Source organism: Ovis aries, chromosome X (assembly GCF_016772045.2).
Source record: "Ovis aries strain OAR_USU_Benz2616 breed Rambouillet chromosome X, ARS-UI_Ramb_v3.0, whole genome shotgun sequence".
Taxonomy (NCBI): domain Eukaryota; kingdom Metazoa; phylum Chordata; class Mammalia; order Artiodactyla; family Bovidae; genus Ovis; species Ovis aries.
The window spans coordinates 68,936,218-68,952,737 of record NC_056080.1 but is presented as its reverse complement, the minus strand read 5'-3'; the positions used below and the strand labels follow the sequence as shown (position 1 = coordinate 68,952,737).

The following is a 16,520-nucleotide window of genomic DNA, read 5'->3' as shown; positions in this document are numbered from 1 at the left end:
AGTGACGTTAGATTCTGAGTGAGAATACCGCATGTATGTGAACTTATAAGGCCCAGGAAGCTAAAGCTTTCTTGCAAAACAAATGTGAGGGACAAGGAGGGATCTGTTCCAGCTCAGCACCCTACTGAGAAACCTTGTAAATGGATTCTGCTCTGCTTTTCACCATTCCAAACCAGTCAGTCAGGCTGAGCAGCAGAGCCTTGGGTTTCGCTCTCCAGAGGAATCGGTTTGCCTTGGGCGGGCGGAGGAAACCCAAACATTGGAGCAAAACCAGAAACAGAACCAGAACACACTATTTCCTTTTGACGAAACTAGTGAACTTACTAGTGGGCTTCCCTGGTATGTCCGCTGGTAAAGAATCCTCCTGCAACACAGGAGACCATGGTTTGGTTCCTGGGCAGGGAAGATCTCCTGGAGAAGGGATAGGCTACCCACTCCAGTATTCTTGGGCTTCCCTGGTGGTTATGACAGTTAAGAATCCGCCTGCAATGCGGAAGACCTGGATTCGCTCCCTGGGTTTGGAAAATATCCTCGAGGAGGGAAGGGCAACCCACTCCAGTAGTCTTGTCTCGAGAATCCCCATGGACAGAGGAGCCTGGAGGGCTGCTTGCTATCCATAGGGTCGCAAAAGAGTTGGACACGACTGAGCGACTAAGCACACCACACAGCAGTGAACTTACATGATTGTTAGCATTCAAGGAAAGGTTGTTTAATTCCCTGGCAGATTGTATAGCAGTTGTCTAGAATTTATTCATCCTGCATAACTGAAACCTGATACCCACTGATTAGCAACTCCTCATTTCCCTTACCCTCTGCCCCAGGCAACAACGGTTCTATTCTCTGCTTGTAGGATTTTGACTATTTCAGGTTTCTCAACTAAGAGGAACCATGTAGTAGTATATGTCCTTCTGTGACTGGTTTATTTCACTTAATGTTCTAAAAGTTCATCTATGTTGCCACATATTGCAGAATTTCCTTCTTTTTTTAAGTCTGAATAATATTCCATTGTGTGTATGTGTGTATATATATATATATATATATATATATACACATTTTCTTTAGTCATTCATCTGTTGATGGGCATTTAAGTGCTTTCCACGTCCTGCCTGTTTCAAATAGTGCTGCAGTGATCATGGCAGTGCTAATATTTCTGCAATTCTTTTGGAAAAGTACTGAGAAGTGGAATCAGGGGATCATATGGTAGTTCTATTTTTTAATTTTTGGAATAACTTCCCTACTGTTTTCCTTAGCAGTTGCACCAGTATACAAGGGTTCCACTTTCTTCTCATTCTTGCAAACACATGCTGTCTTTTGGGGTTTTGTTGTTGTTGCTGTTCATAGCCATTCTAACATGTTTGAGGTGATATTGTGGGTTTGATTTGCATTTACCTAATGTTGAATATCTTTTCATATATTTGTTTGCCATTTGTGTGTCTTTGAGAAATGTCTATGCCAAAGCCTTTGACTGTGTGGATCACAATAAACTGTGGAAAATTCTGAGAGACATGGGAATATCAGACCACCTGACCTGCCTCTTGAAAAATCTGTATGCACATCAGGAAGCAACAGTTAGAACTGGACATGGAACAACAGACTGGTTCCAAACAGGAAAAGGAGTATGTCAAGGCTGTATATTGTCCCCCTGCTTATTTAACTACTATGCAGAGTACATCATGAGAAACGCTGGATTGGAAGAAACACAAGCTGGAATCAAGATTGCCGGGAGAAATATCAATAACCTCAGATATGCAGATGACACCACCCTTATGGCAGAAAGTGAAGAGGAACTCAAAAGCCTCTTGATGAAAGTGAAAGAGGAGAGTGAAAAAGTTGGCTTAAAGCTCAACATTCAGAAAACACACATCATGGCATCCGGTCCCATCACTTCATGGGAAATAGATGGGGAAACAGTGGAAACAGTGTCAGACTTTATTTTTGGGGTCTCCAAAATCACTGCAGATGGTGACTGCAGCCATGAAATTAAAAGACACTTACTCCTTGGAAGGAAAGCTATGATCAACCTAGATAGTATATTCAAAAGCAGACACATTACTTTGCCAACTAAGGTCCGTCTAGTCAAGGCTATGCTTTTTCCTGTGGTCATGTATGGATGTGAGAGTTGAACTGTGAAGAAGGCTGAGTGATGAAGAACTGATGCTTTTGAACTGTGGTGTTGGAGAAGACTCTTGAGAGCCCCCTGGACTGCAAGGAGATCCAACCAGTCCATTCTGAAGGAGATCAGCCCTGGGTGTTCTTTGGAAGGAATGATGCTAAAGCTGAAACTCCTGTACTTTGGCCACCTCATGCGAAGAGTTGACTCATTGGAAAGGACTTTGATGCTGGGAGGGATTGGGGGCAGGAGGAGAAGGGGACGGCAGAGGATGAGATGGCTGGATGGCATCACTGACTCGATGGACATGAATCTGAGTGAACTCCGGGAGTTGGTGATGGACAGGGAGGCCTGGCGTGCTGCAATTCATGGGGTCGCAAAGAGTCGGACATGACTGAGTGACTGAACTGAACTGAATTGCTTCCCCTCCCCCCAAATATGGAGTTGTGGAAATTCATTATATATTTTGGAGCATAGCCCCTTATGAGATATATAGCTTGCAAATATTTTCTCCCAATCCTTAGATTGCTTTTCCACTCTGTTGTTTTTTCTGATATGCGGAAACCTTTAAGTTTGATATAGTCCAACCTGTTCATTTTTGCTTTCGTTACTTACACTTTTGGTATCATATCCATAAAATCATTGTCAAGACAAATGTCATGGAGTTTTTCCCCTATATTTTCTTCTACAAGTGTTAATTACATTTAAGTCTTTAATTCATTTTGAGTTGATTTTTGTGTGTGTTGTGCATTCTCAGTCACTCAGTCATATCCGACTCTTTGAGACCCTGTGGACTGTAGGCAACCAGACTCCTCTGTCTATGGGATTTTCCAGGCAAGAATACTGGAGTGGGTTGCCATTTCCTACTCCAGAGGATCTCCCTGATCAAGGGATCGAACCCAGGTCTCCTGCACGAGCAGGTGATTCTTTACCACTGTGCCACCTGGGAAGCCCCGTATGCTGTTAAGATAAATGCCCCAGTTCATTCTTTTGTATGTGGCTATATAGTCTCATTTGTTCAAGAGACTATCCAGTCCCCATTTTGTATTTTTGTCACCTTAATTCAGTACAGTTGCAAGTTACAAAATCAACTTATAAAAATCAGTTTCATTTCTATATTTTAACAATCAGTTCAGTTCAGTTGCTCAGTAATGTCTGACTCTTTGCGACCCCATGAATCGCAGCACGCCAGGCCTCCCTGTCCATCACCAACTCCCAGAGTTCACTCAGACTCACGTCCATCGAGTCAGTGATGCCATCCAGCCATCTCATCCTCTGTCGTCCCCGACTCCTCCTGCCCCCAATCCCTCCCAGCATCAAAGTCTTTTCCAATGAGTCAACTCTTCGCATGAGGTGGCCAAAGTACAGGAGTTTCAGCTTTAGCATCATTCCTTCCAAAGAACACCCAGGGCTGATCTCCTTCAGAATGGACTGGTTGGATCTCCTTGCAGTCCAAGGGACTCTCAAGAGTCTTCTCCAACACCACAGTTCAAAAGCATCAATTCTTCAGCACTCAGGCTTCTTCACAGTCCAACTCTCACATCCATACATGACCACTGGAAAAACCATAGCCTTGACTAGACGGACCTTAGTCAGTAATGTGTCTGCTTTTGAATATGCTATCTAGGTTGGTAATAACTTTTCTTCCAAGGAGTAAGCATCTTTTAATTTCATGGCTGCAATCACCATCTGCAGTGATTTGGGAGCCCCAAAAAATAAAGTCTGACACTGTTTCCACTGTTTCCCCCTCTATTTCCCATGAAGTGATGGGACTGGATGCCATGATCTTCGCTTTCAGAAGGTTGAGCTTTAAGCCAACTTTTTCACTCTCCTCTTTCACATTCATCAAGAGGCTTTTAGTTCCTCTTCACTTTCTGACATAAGGGTGGTATCATCTGCATATCTAAGGTTATTGATATTTCTCGCAGCAATCTTGATTCCAGCTTGTGTTTCTTCCAGTCCAGCATTTCTCATGATGTACTCTGCACAGAAGTTAAATAAGCGGGGTGACAATATACAGCCTTGACGCACTCCTTTTCCTATTTGGAACCAGTCTGTTGTTCCATGTCCAGTTCTAACTGTTGCTTCCTGACGCGCATACAGATTTCTCAAGAGGCAGGTCAGGTGGTCTGGTATTCCCATCTCTTTCAGAATGAATCATCTCATTTGTTGATTAACAACAAAATGTTTATGAGAGAAGGAAAAAAAATGAGAATGGAGACAGATATGATGTTCATTGACTGGAAGACTCAATATTGCTAAGATGTCAGTTCATCCCAAATTGATATGTATATTTAATTAAATAACAATCAAAAATACAGCCAACTCGGGGCTTCCCTGGTGGCTCAGTGAAAAAGAATATGCCTGCCAATGCAGGGGACACAAGTTTGATACCTGGTCTGGGAAGATCCACATGCTGCAGAGCAACTAAGCCTGTGTGCCACAACGTTTGAGCCTGTGTTCTAGAGCCTAGGAACTGCAACTACTGAGCCCAAGCATTGCTACTACTGAAGCCTGAGCACCTGAGAGCCCCAGCTCCACTTCAAGAGAAATCACCACAGTGAAAAACCTGAGCACCACTACAGAAAAGCCCAAGCAGCAATGAAGACCCAGCACAGCCAAAAATAAAAAATAAATAAATAAAATTTAAAAACAAAAAACAGAGCCAACTGTGTGAAAAATAGTACAAATGACTTGAAAAAAAATACTGTTTGGCAATTTTTCATATAATTAAACATACCCTACCATATGATTCAGCAATCCCATTCTTAAGTATTTATCAAAGATTAATAAAAATATACATTCACAAAAAAATGATCAAAATGTTGTACAAAAAATGTTTAGTGAGTTTATTTATAATAGTCAGCAATTGGAAAAAGCCCAAACATCTATAAAAGGAAAAATGGATAAATAAATGATGGTGTATTCAGACAATAAAAGGAAAATTTTAAGACACATGCAATAGCATGTATGAATATCAAAAATATTGTATTGCATGAGGGAAGCCAGCAACAAAAGAGAACATGTACTATGATTCCATTTATATGAAGTTCAAAGAAGGCAAATAACTGTGGTAATAAAAATCAGAAAGGAAAAACAATAAACTGTATGAAAAGGGAATTAAAAATCCCATTTAAAATAGCATGAAAATATAAAACACTTAGGTAAACTTAAGTAAGGAGTTGAAAGTCCTTGTACGCTGAAACTTCAAGATACTGATGAAAGAACTTTGAAATACAAATAAATAGAAAGATATACCCCCCAAAAGCTCAAACATTTTTAATTCATAGCTTTTTAAAATTCATGTTTTAGTTTCATAATTTTTACATGTGCATTATTTGACGTCAGGACAGAGATCTCACCTCACACTACCTTCATATCACTGTTCTAAGCCCTCAACCACTTCCACATTTATTCATTCATTTGTCCAAGATCTTAAAAATCTACAGAATTCCAAAGATGCAAAGAACATTAGAGTATCTATCACCCTGATTTTAGACAGAATTGAGATGCCTAAAATGTAGCAATACAATACAATAAATAAGTGGTACAGAAAGCATTTCAGAAAAAAAAAGTATTTTTTATTCCTGAATCTGTCATTTTAAAAAGCAGCCAAATTCTAGAATGTTTTAAACTATAAATATTGAAAATAAGAGGGATAGGCTCTGTGTTGCTAATTTTGAAGCAACATGTGGTCTTTTATTACTTTCTCTCATTAAACATCAGTCATAAGATGTTGGGGGAAAATAATCACAGGATTATTTATATTTTCATCTTGAACCACTTAACTCAGTTACCATAAACAGTATCAAGTTAAACAGTGTTGCAGAACTAAGTACATAAGATGGAAATATTATTGTAAAATTGTAAAAGTGGCAAACAGTATCTGTATTTACATGTTTATAATAATTTTCATCCTGTTTCAAATCCCTATGAAGCCTTGACAGGCAATACTTTAAAAACTGCCAATACAGCATATACTGAGGAAACTACAATTGAAAAAGACACATGTAGCCCAATGTTCACTACAGAACTATTTACAATAGCTAGGACATGGATGCAACCTAGATGTCCATAGACAGATAAACAGATAAAGAAGCTGTGGTGTATATATATGTATAATGGAGTATTATTCGACCATAAAAAGGAACACATTTGAGTCAGTTCTAATGAGGTGGATGAACCTCAGTTCAGTTCAGTCAGTTCAGTTGCTCAGTCATGTTGGACTCTTTTGAGACCCCATGAATCATAGCATACCAGGCCTCCCTGTCCATCATCAACTCCCGGAGTTCACCCAAACTCATGTCCATCAAGTTGGTGATGCCATCTAGCCATCTCATCCTCTGTCATCCCCTTCTCCTCCGGCCCCCAATCCCTCCTAGCATCAGGGTCTTTTCCAATGAGTCAACTCTTCGCATGAGGTGGCCAATGTATTGGAGTTTCAGCTTTAGCATCAGTCCTTCCAATGAACACCCGGGACTCATCTACTTTAGGTTGGACTGGTTGGATCTCCTTGCAGTCCAAAGTACTCTCAAGAGTCTTCTCCAACACCACAGTTCAAAAGCATCAATTCTTCAGCGCTCAGCTTTCTTTATAGTCCAACTCTCACATTCATACATGACCACTGGAAAAACCATAGCCTTGACTAGACTGACCTTTGTTGGCAAAGTAATGCCATCTAGATTGGTAATAACTTTCCTTCCAAGGAGTAAAGTGTCTTTTAATTTCATGGCTGCAATCACCATCTGCAGTGATTTTGGAGCCCCCCAAAATAAAGTCTGACACTGTTTCCACTGTTTCCCCATCTATTTCCCATGAAGTGATGGGACCGGATGCCATGATGTCTGTTTTCTGAATGTTGAGCTTTAAGCCAACTTTTTCACTCTCCTCTTTCACATTCATCAAGAGGCTTTTTAGTTCCTCTTCACTTTCTGCCATAAGGGTGGTGTCATCTGCATATCTGAGGTTATTGATATTTCTCCCGGCAATCTTGATTCCAGCTTGTGTTTCTTCCAGTCCAGTGTTTCTCATGGTGTTCTCTGCATATAAATTAAATAAGCATGGTGACAATATACAGCCTTGATGTACTCCTTTTCCTATTTGGAACCAGTCTGTTGTTCCATGTCTAGTTCTAACTGCTGCTTCCTGACCTGCATATAGGTATCTCAAGAGGCAGGTTAGGTGGTCTGGTATTCCCATCTCTTGAAGAATTTTCCACAGTTTCTTGTGATCCACACAGTCAAGGGCTTTGGCATAGTCAATAAAGCAGAAATAAATGTTTTTCTGGAACTCTCTTGCTTTTTCCATGATCCAGCAGATGTTGGCAATTTGATCTCTGGTCCTAGAGCCTATTATACAGAGTGAAGTAAGTCAGAAAGAGAAAAAAAAATATCATATATTAACACATATATAACACATATATATGGCATCTAGAAAGATGGTACTGATGAACCTATTTGCAGGGCAGCAATGGAGATGCAGACATAGAGAACAGACTTGTGTTCTGTTCTGAACAAGGAGGGAGGAGGAGATATTGGGACAAATGGACAGAGTAGCGTGGAAACATATACACTACCATAGGTAAAATAGCCAGCCAGTGGGAATTTGCTCTATGACTCCGGGAGCTCAAGCTAGTGCTCTGTGACAACCTAGAGAAATGGGATGGTATGGGAGGTGGGAGGGAGGTTCAAGAGGGAGGTGATATGGTTTCCCTGGTGGCTCAGATGATAAAGCACCTGCCTGCAATGTGGGAGACCTGGGTTCAATTCCTGGGTCGGGAAGATGCCCTGGAGAAGGAAACAGCAATCCACTCCAGGACTCTTGCCTGGAAAATCCCATGGACAGAGAAGTCTGACAGGCTACAGTCCATGGGGTCGCAAAGAGTCAGACACGACTGGGCGACTTCACTTTCACTTTCATGGCTGATTCATGTTGATGTATGGCAGAAATCAATACAATTACCCTTCAATTAAAAATATTTTTCAAAACTGCCCATAGATTTAAATCTTAGGCCTACAATTAACTGTTTCAAAAAGGATCACTTTGTCCCTCTGCATGCGTACTCAGTCACATTCCACTTTGTGACCCCCTGGACTGCAGCCCACCAGGCTTCACCATCCATGGGATTTTCCCAGTAAGAATACTGGAGTGGGTTATCATTTCCTCCTCCAGGGGATGTTCCTGACCCAGGGATCAAACCTGCATCTCCTGTGTCTCCAGCATTGCAGGTGGATTCTTTTTTGTTGACCAAGAAAGCCCTTGACCCTCTACACCCACCCACATAAAAATTCACTTCAGGACTCTACCTCCCTGGTTATCAACTGTAGTTGTCAGTGTGCCTAGCCTTAACTATCAAAATACAAATTCAGACCCAAATTTAAAATCTTGACTCACATTACACAAAATTAAGATGGCTTTTAAGTGGGTTTCCAATTATTAGCAAGTTGGTTTGTAACTCATTAACAGTGTCAAGCTTTCAAAGAAACTTACTGAAAGGCAGAAACCTGAAAGCTTTATCAGAAGACCCTCTATATCCTTAGTCATTGGGCCTTTCCCTCACTTTTAAAACACTTTCATACCTCTAAATGAATCATCCCCAATCTCCCTTATCAATGTGTGAGCATACCAACACTTTCAAACTTTTTACTGTATTAAACTGAGTTTTCAAATAGAAGGGAATGTCTTTAAGTATATCAGTTTTCCTGGCATTGAGCAGATAGTAGGTGACCCCTAAATGCATATGAAGTGGTTATTGATATCACCAGTAATGTTAAGTCAGGAGGGTGAGAACTCAACATGTGTCTCTACAACTACCACAGTACCTAGTTCTAAGTAAGTTTAATTAAAATAGAATGTGTGCTAAAATAGTTTTGAGTCTAAGAATGGCATTTATGACCTTCACCCTAATTTATCTAAATTCTTCAAACATGTTTTATAGGGGAACTAATTGGATAACCTTCACACAGAATGAGTACATCTGTGAGAGGATAAATCTTTGAATACACTAAGGAAGCAGCAAGGTCAGAATATTGTGATAGCACAAAACAATTACAGCTTCATTTCTGGTAGTGGCCATAGTAGTTTTATACCTACTCATCAAGCCAAGATTAACAATTAAGTTTAAAAAAGTATTTTCAAAGATGCCAACTACCACCATCAGACTTCATCACATAAGGCAACACATGCTGGTAAAGTCATACTATTTCTTTTTGCCTATTAGAATAGGTGACAATTATCACTAATCTGACAGAAGTGGTACTCATTATACTGAAAATTATATTAGAAATTCTCAGTGCCAACTGAGGAACAAAGGTTGAAACTTCCTTAGACATATTTATTTTGCTTAATCATGTTGATTACATGCATTTGAACACTTTTAACATTCTAAATATGACATGTTCAAATTTAATCAAACAGTGGCACTATGTAGTTTCTAATCTTGGAACCTTTTATTGACATGACATTCAAATAATTTTTCCTGCTTAAGACTTGAAATTACTGGCTTTGGTACATTTAATGAGAAAACAGGACATGTTGCCATAAGAGCAATTCTTTTAGTATTTCATATACTGAGTAAACATTCTTCAAATGTTTGCTTAAATATAAATCCTTATCTACATCAGGAAATTCTGGAGATTCCTAAGTCACTTACCTGATAACCTACATTATAAGTTAATTTTAGAAATCTTTTAATTTAGCCAATGGGTTTCCCTGGTGGCTCAGTGGTAAAGAATCCACTGCCAATGCAGGAGATGCAGGTTCAGTCCCCGGGTTGAGAAGGTCCCCTGGAGAAGGAAACAACCCATTTCAGTATTCTTGCCTGGTAAATCTATGGACAGAGGAGCCTGGTAGGGTACAGTCCATGGGGTCGTGGAAGAGTTGGATGCAACTTGGCAACTAAGCAATTAAGCAATACAGATAGGTTACTCAACTCAAATTTCATTCTCTGCTTACTTGAGTACTATAAACAAACTACTACAAGAGGCTCACTTCACAGCCTTTGTACAAGGAGTAAAGCAGCACATGGTTGAAGATATTGAGCTTTATTCAGTTACTATTTTACAGATAAAATCCAATGTTATAATGAATTCAGGGCAATCCACAAATCCAGAAGTTGGTATAGTTACAGAAAGCCAACAGCAGAGGTCACTAATAGATAAGTGAAAGTAAAACCATATCTCACAGATTCTTCAATAATATCATAAAATCTCAAATAAATATGCTGAAAAGGTTATTAAGATAAATGTACCAAGGGAGCCAAGAAGCTAGCTAGTCTTCAGACATCTTAGGGGTTCATTTGATAGGACCAGTTTTCTCATGGATCTGGTGACAACTTATGTTCTCTTGGCAGGAGTTAAAAGGACTTAATGGCAATTCCAAATATAAACATAAACAAGACTGAAAAGTAGATATAACCAAGATATGGACACCAAATTTTAAACTCAAAAATGACCCAAAGTAACTCTGTGATGTTATTCATGAACTGTAATTTCAGCCTACCATAAAGTTGACTTCCAGGTGATAGCCAAACTTTCCTTTCAAACTACCTAAGACAGAAAAGCTATTCAAGAAGTTGTACAAACCCCGCTGCCTTGGCCCCTCATTCACCTGCACACAGAGGTGCATCAGACTGGCCTCCACCTCAGGCTCATGTCAGCATGAAGGAGGCAGCACAGGGCATTAAAAAAATTGTATAGTGTTTTGACCTTAATATTAACACAAAGGTTAAATAAATAAAAGCAACCAAGCTTGGTTTCATTTACAAAAGAAACAAACACACCTACAATGAAAGTTTCAAGTATACTTTATTTCTTCAAACATGCCATATTTTAATGGGTACATAGTACTTTTACTTGGAATTAATTATGAGTTGATTTTGAAACAATTCAGTATTAAACCAGCTGGGATGATTACTGTTCTCTCCATTCCTTTGGGGTGACTCTGCCAACAGGCGATGGGTTCCATTCTATTCCAATTTGTGTTGCCGTCTGTAAGAATTAAAATGCTGTCAGTTGTCAGTTATCAGTTATGTTTAAATCAGAGTTCATGCTCCCTTGGAGATTATTTCCTAAAGTAGCAAAGGTATTCTGCTCTATAGGTTAAAAACACACAGTGCCCTCCATGTAGGCCAAAGCTAATTGCTGTTCTAATTCTCTAGGGTAGTGCTGTTCAATAGAACTTCCAGAGATGACAGAAATGTTCTGTATCTGCACTGTCCAATACAGTAACCACTAGCCACATATGGCTAGTGAGCAACTAAGATATAGCTAGCGTGACTGAGCAAGTACATTTAAAAAATTTTTTTAATAATTCATATTGATATTTCACATTTCTATACTACCTCCTCGAATTATTGTTTCACTCAACCACAACTACTGAAGTACTGCCAAGGAGGACATTTGTAATATCCCTTCATCAAGGAGAATTTCACCTCCAAAAATGCCCCTGATAACACATTTGTTCAACATCTGTTCACTCTTCTAATTAAGCACACACTTAGACTCCTACTTGAACCAGCAAGTACAGTAACTGGTAAATAAGACTGGTAAATCTTAGATGTAAAAAACTAAAATATTAAAAGCAAGTCATTTTATATCTCATCCATCAAAAACACTGTACTCAGTTCCAAGGGTAGAATGCAGCAGACTGACTAAGCAAAGAAAGGTGACTTAAGATGGTGAAAACTCCAGAAACCATATAACAAAATGATAGAACTAAGAATGTTTAATATGAAAGAGAAGATCCAGGAAACAGAAATTTTCTAGTATCTAATGGCTGATACATGGAAATATGATCAGAATTTGTGTTGCAATGGAATGATGGGTAAATATGGAGGAGGCAGATTTTAACTGAATATAACATGTTTTCAAAAAAAAAAAAGATGTTTTCAACAGCTACACAATATGGAAAAGACTGCCTTTTGATCCATAAGTAAAATGTTAAGAACAGATGAACTAATGCTCAGTGCTGAGGAAAAATTCCTGCAATGAGTGGGTAATTACGTTAGAAAATCTCTAAAGCCCCTCCTAACTAGAAATGTACACTACTGTGTGAAAACATTTTGAATACATAAACTAAATGGCAATAAGAAAAATCTAAAACAGAGATCATCAGTCAATAGTACTTACATATATCCATACAGCAACACAGAAAGTGGCTCCACTAGCTAATACGGCATTACCATATTTGTCATGGAAATCAGGTGCCCGCTTCTGGTGGATCTGCCTTGCCACTGCTTGCTGAATGCTTTGAACTTAAAGAGAAAGAAAGAGAATACAGGAGCATATCTACCAATTATCAGGAAAAGAGAACATTTGTAATTGATATTACCAGTTAACAAAAGCCAAGGAAGTTACTCTATAGCATTATGCAGTATAATAAAATGTTAAAACATTGTAGCTAAAAGCAAAGTTGCATACTTTGAAATGCTTCACAAATAAGATGAATTGACAAATGGATAGTATGTGATGTAACAAATAGTGCAAAATGTTAGTTGTAGAATCTACATGCTGGGTACATGGGTGTTCATTAGACAAATTATTCCAACTTTTCAATATGTCTGAAATTTTCCCCAATACAATGTTGAGTGGGTAAAACAAAGAATAAGTGATGTCAGTAACATCCATGATAAATTGGTATTTGTATAATCCTTGAACTTGGCTCCTATTTCATTAATCTGAGTATTTATGATTTTGATTTTCACAAAAGTTTACTCAGCAGTGCTCAACAACTTGAAAACTATAATACATAGACACTGTTCTCAGGTAACTTACAGTCTAGAGAAGTCTATTATATACATAGACACAAACCATTATAATACAAGGAAGTAAAATGTTAGCTAAGCACTTTGAATAGCAGGTAGGATTTGGTTATGTAGATATGGGAAAAGAAAATCTGAAAAAAAGCAGAAACAGAAAACCCAGTGTACTATAAAACCAATCACGTTTGAAGGATAAGTTGTATAGATTAGTGCACGTGTGCTAAATTGCTTCAATTGTGTCCGACTCTGCGACCCTATGGACTGTAGCCCATCAGGCTCCTCTGTCCATGGGGTTTTCTCAGCAAGAATACTGGAGTGGATTGCCATGCCCTCCTCCCGGGATCTTCCTGACCCAAGGTTCGAACCTGCAGGTTTCTTATGTCTCCTGCATTGGCAGGCGGCGTCTTAATCACTAGCGCCACCCGGGAAGCCCCTATACATTAGTAACAGGAAATGAAGCCACTTTTTTGGTAGAGCTAAGTCTCTGAGCAGAATGACAACATCAAAACCTTGTCATTACTGTTATTCTAGAATTTCCAAACTGCTTCTGGAGGCACTTGGGGGGCTTGGGAAAGAACAAAGACTAGAAAATGCTTATTTCCAACTGCTTTTTTTCTTCCTTTCCAATCTAAGTAGCAGGTCCTTATTGTTTCACAGCCTCAAAAGGTATTTGAGTATGTAATGAAAATCGTATTAAAGAAGAGCAATGTTGCCCATTCCTTAGCACTGACGAATATAATGGCTTCTATGTGATACAATGGGTTATTTCTAGTTACTACACCATGTAATGGTTTCCTAAGTGCCTTACAGGTTTTTGTCACCGTTGGTTACATTTCGAATGGGCAAATTTACAACATTTCACAATATATTCTGTTTTAGAGCAGTTAAAAGTGAGCATGTGAATTCCGCATTGAAAGTAACAACTCCCAAACCCCCTTCCCTGAAGTCCAAGGCCCTACCTTCTCCGAAGGCAAAGAAAATAATATTACCAAACTGTTCTGCAACACCTCATGACCTCAACACTCAAGTTACACAAGTGGATTTCTTTAGACCTCTTCTCTGTGACAAAAAACGGTTCAGTTACCACCTATTGATAATTTTATATAAACCTCAACAACTCCATGAGGTAGGTATATTTACTAAGCCCCAATTTTACAAAAGAGGAAAATCAAGTTCAGAGACGTTAAATTATTCGCCCAAAGTGAAAGGGATAATAGACGTGGCTTTCAGAATATGAAAAACCAGTCAGGCAACTATTTTTTCGTTATTGTCAAAGGTGCTTCAGTATTTCGTATACAATCTAGTAAAACTTCTAATGACTTTAAGCTGAAAATAAAAAGGTAGCTAATGAACTAAATGCTAATTGCTCAAGGTCACTTTCATTTTAAAACTATTCACGTTATTCAAGGTCACCTTCAGTGCAAATGAAGTATGGAAATGACTTCTACTTCTCTAATCTAGAGCATTCTCAATACGTAACTCTGGATTCAAATTTTCCCTGTACTTATCTAACTTTTCAGTTCAGTTCAGTCGCTCAGTCATGTCCGACTCTATGCGACCCCATGAATCGCAGCACGGCAGGTCTCCCTGTCCATCACCAACTCCCGGAGTTTACTCAAACTCATGTCCATCAAGTCCGTGATGCCATCCAGCCATTTCATCCTCTGCCGTCCCCTTCTCCTGCCCCCAATCCCTCCCAGCATCAGGGTCTTTTCTAACTTTTGGGTAAGAATAAAAACAACCACAATTATTCAGTTAATAATCCACAAAGAACATAAATGCTAAAGTGCTACCATTTACCAGGTAGCAGCATTGCAATGAAACCAGGAGCTGGATAAGAAGCTCTTTTGCGGGTAAATTGTATCCCCAAAGCTAAAATTTATGAAATTACTTAAGGAACAATAAGTATTCACTAAGTGTCCCCCTTGAAATCGTAGGCTACCGAATAATGAAACACAGCAGGGTTATAACTCCAGTAACAGAAAGAGAGCTGGGAAACCAAACAGAAACGCTGTGCGATTAGGCTAATGCTAAGGACATCTTCCCAATTACTTAGGGTGAGGTGGGAGACCGAGCCTTTAGAATTACAAGGTCGGGCTGCAGATGGAAGGAAAGGGCACGAGAGACCACGAGCACAAAAGGATAAAAGTTGGTTGGAAATGATCTGTTCAGAATTTTTGCTCACCTCTCAGACGACTTAGTGCGTTTCTGGCCAAGGGAAACATCCTGCGGTTGAACATAAAATGGCTGCAACTACAGCTGCTGGCCTCTATCAATTAGGCGTCTAGTACCCTTGCAGAGTCCTGAAAAACAAAATGGCTCTCGGCTGCGCTCTTCAAAGAGATTTGATGAAATCTCTCGCGAGACCTCTAAAGACCTATAGAATTTGTCCTCTTTACAGCACGCAAATATACATGCCTTTTGGGAAATGTAGTTTCACGCTTTATAAATGCCTTAACAGGGTATTGAACAATGAGAAAATCGCTTGCCTTGAAGCCAGGTTTAGGGCTCTTTAGAGGAGAACTGAGACATTAATGTTAGACTAGTCATCAAAAACATCAACTTCAAGACGGTGTTCAGAGGCTTGAGCTTGTATCTCGCTCCACACTAGCCAGTACTTTCTGTTCCCTCCAGACTTCTTTTCTTTCATTTTTTGTTTCCTATTACTACCTACTGTTTAATTTTGAATTTTGGAATGATTTCAAGTTATGAGGAACGTTGCAAGAACAGTAAAAGGAATTCTCAATACATAGAAAAATCTGTAATAAAGCAAATTTAACAAATTGTTGATCATAGAATCTTGGCTGTGTGTGTTCAGAATACAATTATTTCAATATTTCTGTATGTTTCGACATTTTCATAATAAAATATTATCAAAACCGTGTCTCTTATATCTCCTGCATGGCAAGCGGTTGCCACCTTTAGTCTCCTATAAAACTGAAGAGTTCCTCCGCCTTTCTTTGTCTTTCATGATATTAATTTTTTTCTTAATTTTCAGTTCAGTTCAGTCGTTCAGTCGTGTCTGACTCCTTGCGACCCCATGGACTGCAGCACGCCAGGCCTCCTTGTCCATCACCAACTGCCGGAGCTTTCTTAAATTCCTGTCCATTGAGTCAGTGATGCCATCCAACCATCTCATTCTCTGTCGTCCCCTTCTCCTGCCTTCAATCTTTCCCAGCATCAGGGTCTTTTCAAATGACTCAGTCCTTCGTATCAGGTGGCCAAAGTATTGGAGTTTCAGCTTCAGCATCAGTCTTTCCAGTGAATATTCAGGACTGATCTCCTTTAGGATAGACTGGCTGGATCTCCTTGCAGTCCAAGGGACTCTCAAGAGTCTTCTCCAGCACTACAGTTCAAAAGCAACAATTCTTCACCACTCAGCTTTCTTTATGGTCCAACTCTCACATCCATACGTGACTACTGGAAAAACCATAGCTTTGACTAGACAGACCTTTGTTGGCAAAGTAATGTCTCTGCTTTTGAATATGCTATCTAGTTTGGTCATAGCTTTTCTTCCAAGGAGAAAGCATCTTTTAATTTCATGACTGCAGTCAGCATGTGCAGCGATTTTGGAGCCCCCAAAATAAAGTCTCTCACTGTTTCCATTGTTTCCACATCTATTTTCCATGAAATGATGGGACTGGATGCCAT

The 16,520-nt window shown here is 39.4% G+C and overlaps 1 protein-coding gene across 1 annotated transcript; it reads right to left on the bottom strand.

Annotated features, from left to right (window-relative positions):
- Positions 1-10,895: 10,895 nt before the first annotated feature.
- On the bottom strand, positions 10,896-15,181 carry LOC101116886 (cytochrome c oxidase subunit 7B, mitochondrial). Its single transcript, XM_004022210.4, has 3 exons — positions 15,055-15,181; positions 12,238-12,362; positions 10,896-11,097 (listed from the first exon to the last, which is right to left on the bottom strand). The coding sequence occupies exons 1-3, from the start codon at positions 15,107-15,109 to the stop codon at positions 11,020-11,022; spliced, it is 258 nt and encodes an 85-aa protein (XP_004022259.2). The 5' UTR covers positions 15,110-15,181; the 3' UTR covers positions 10,896-11,019.
- Between the last annotated feature and the right edge of the window lie 1,339 nt (positions 15,182-16,520).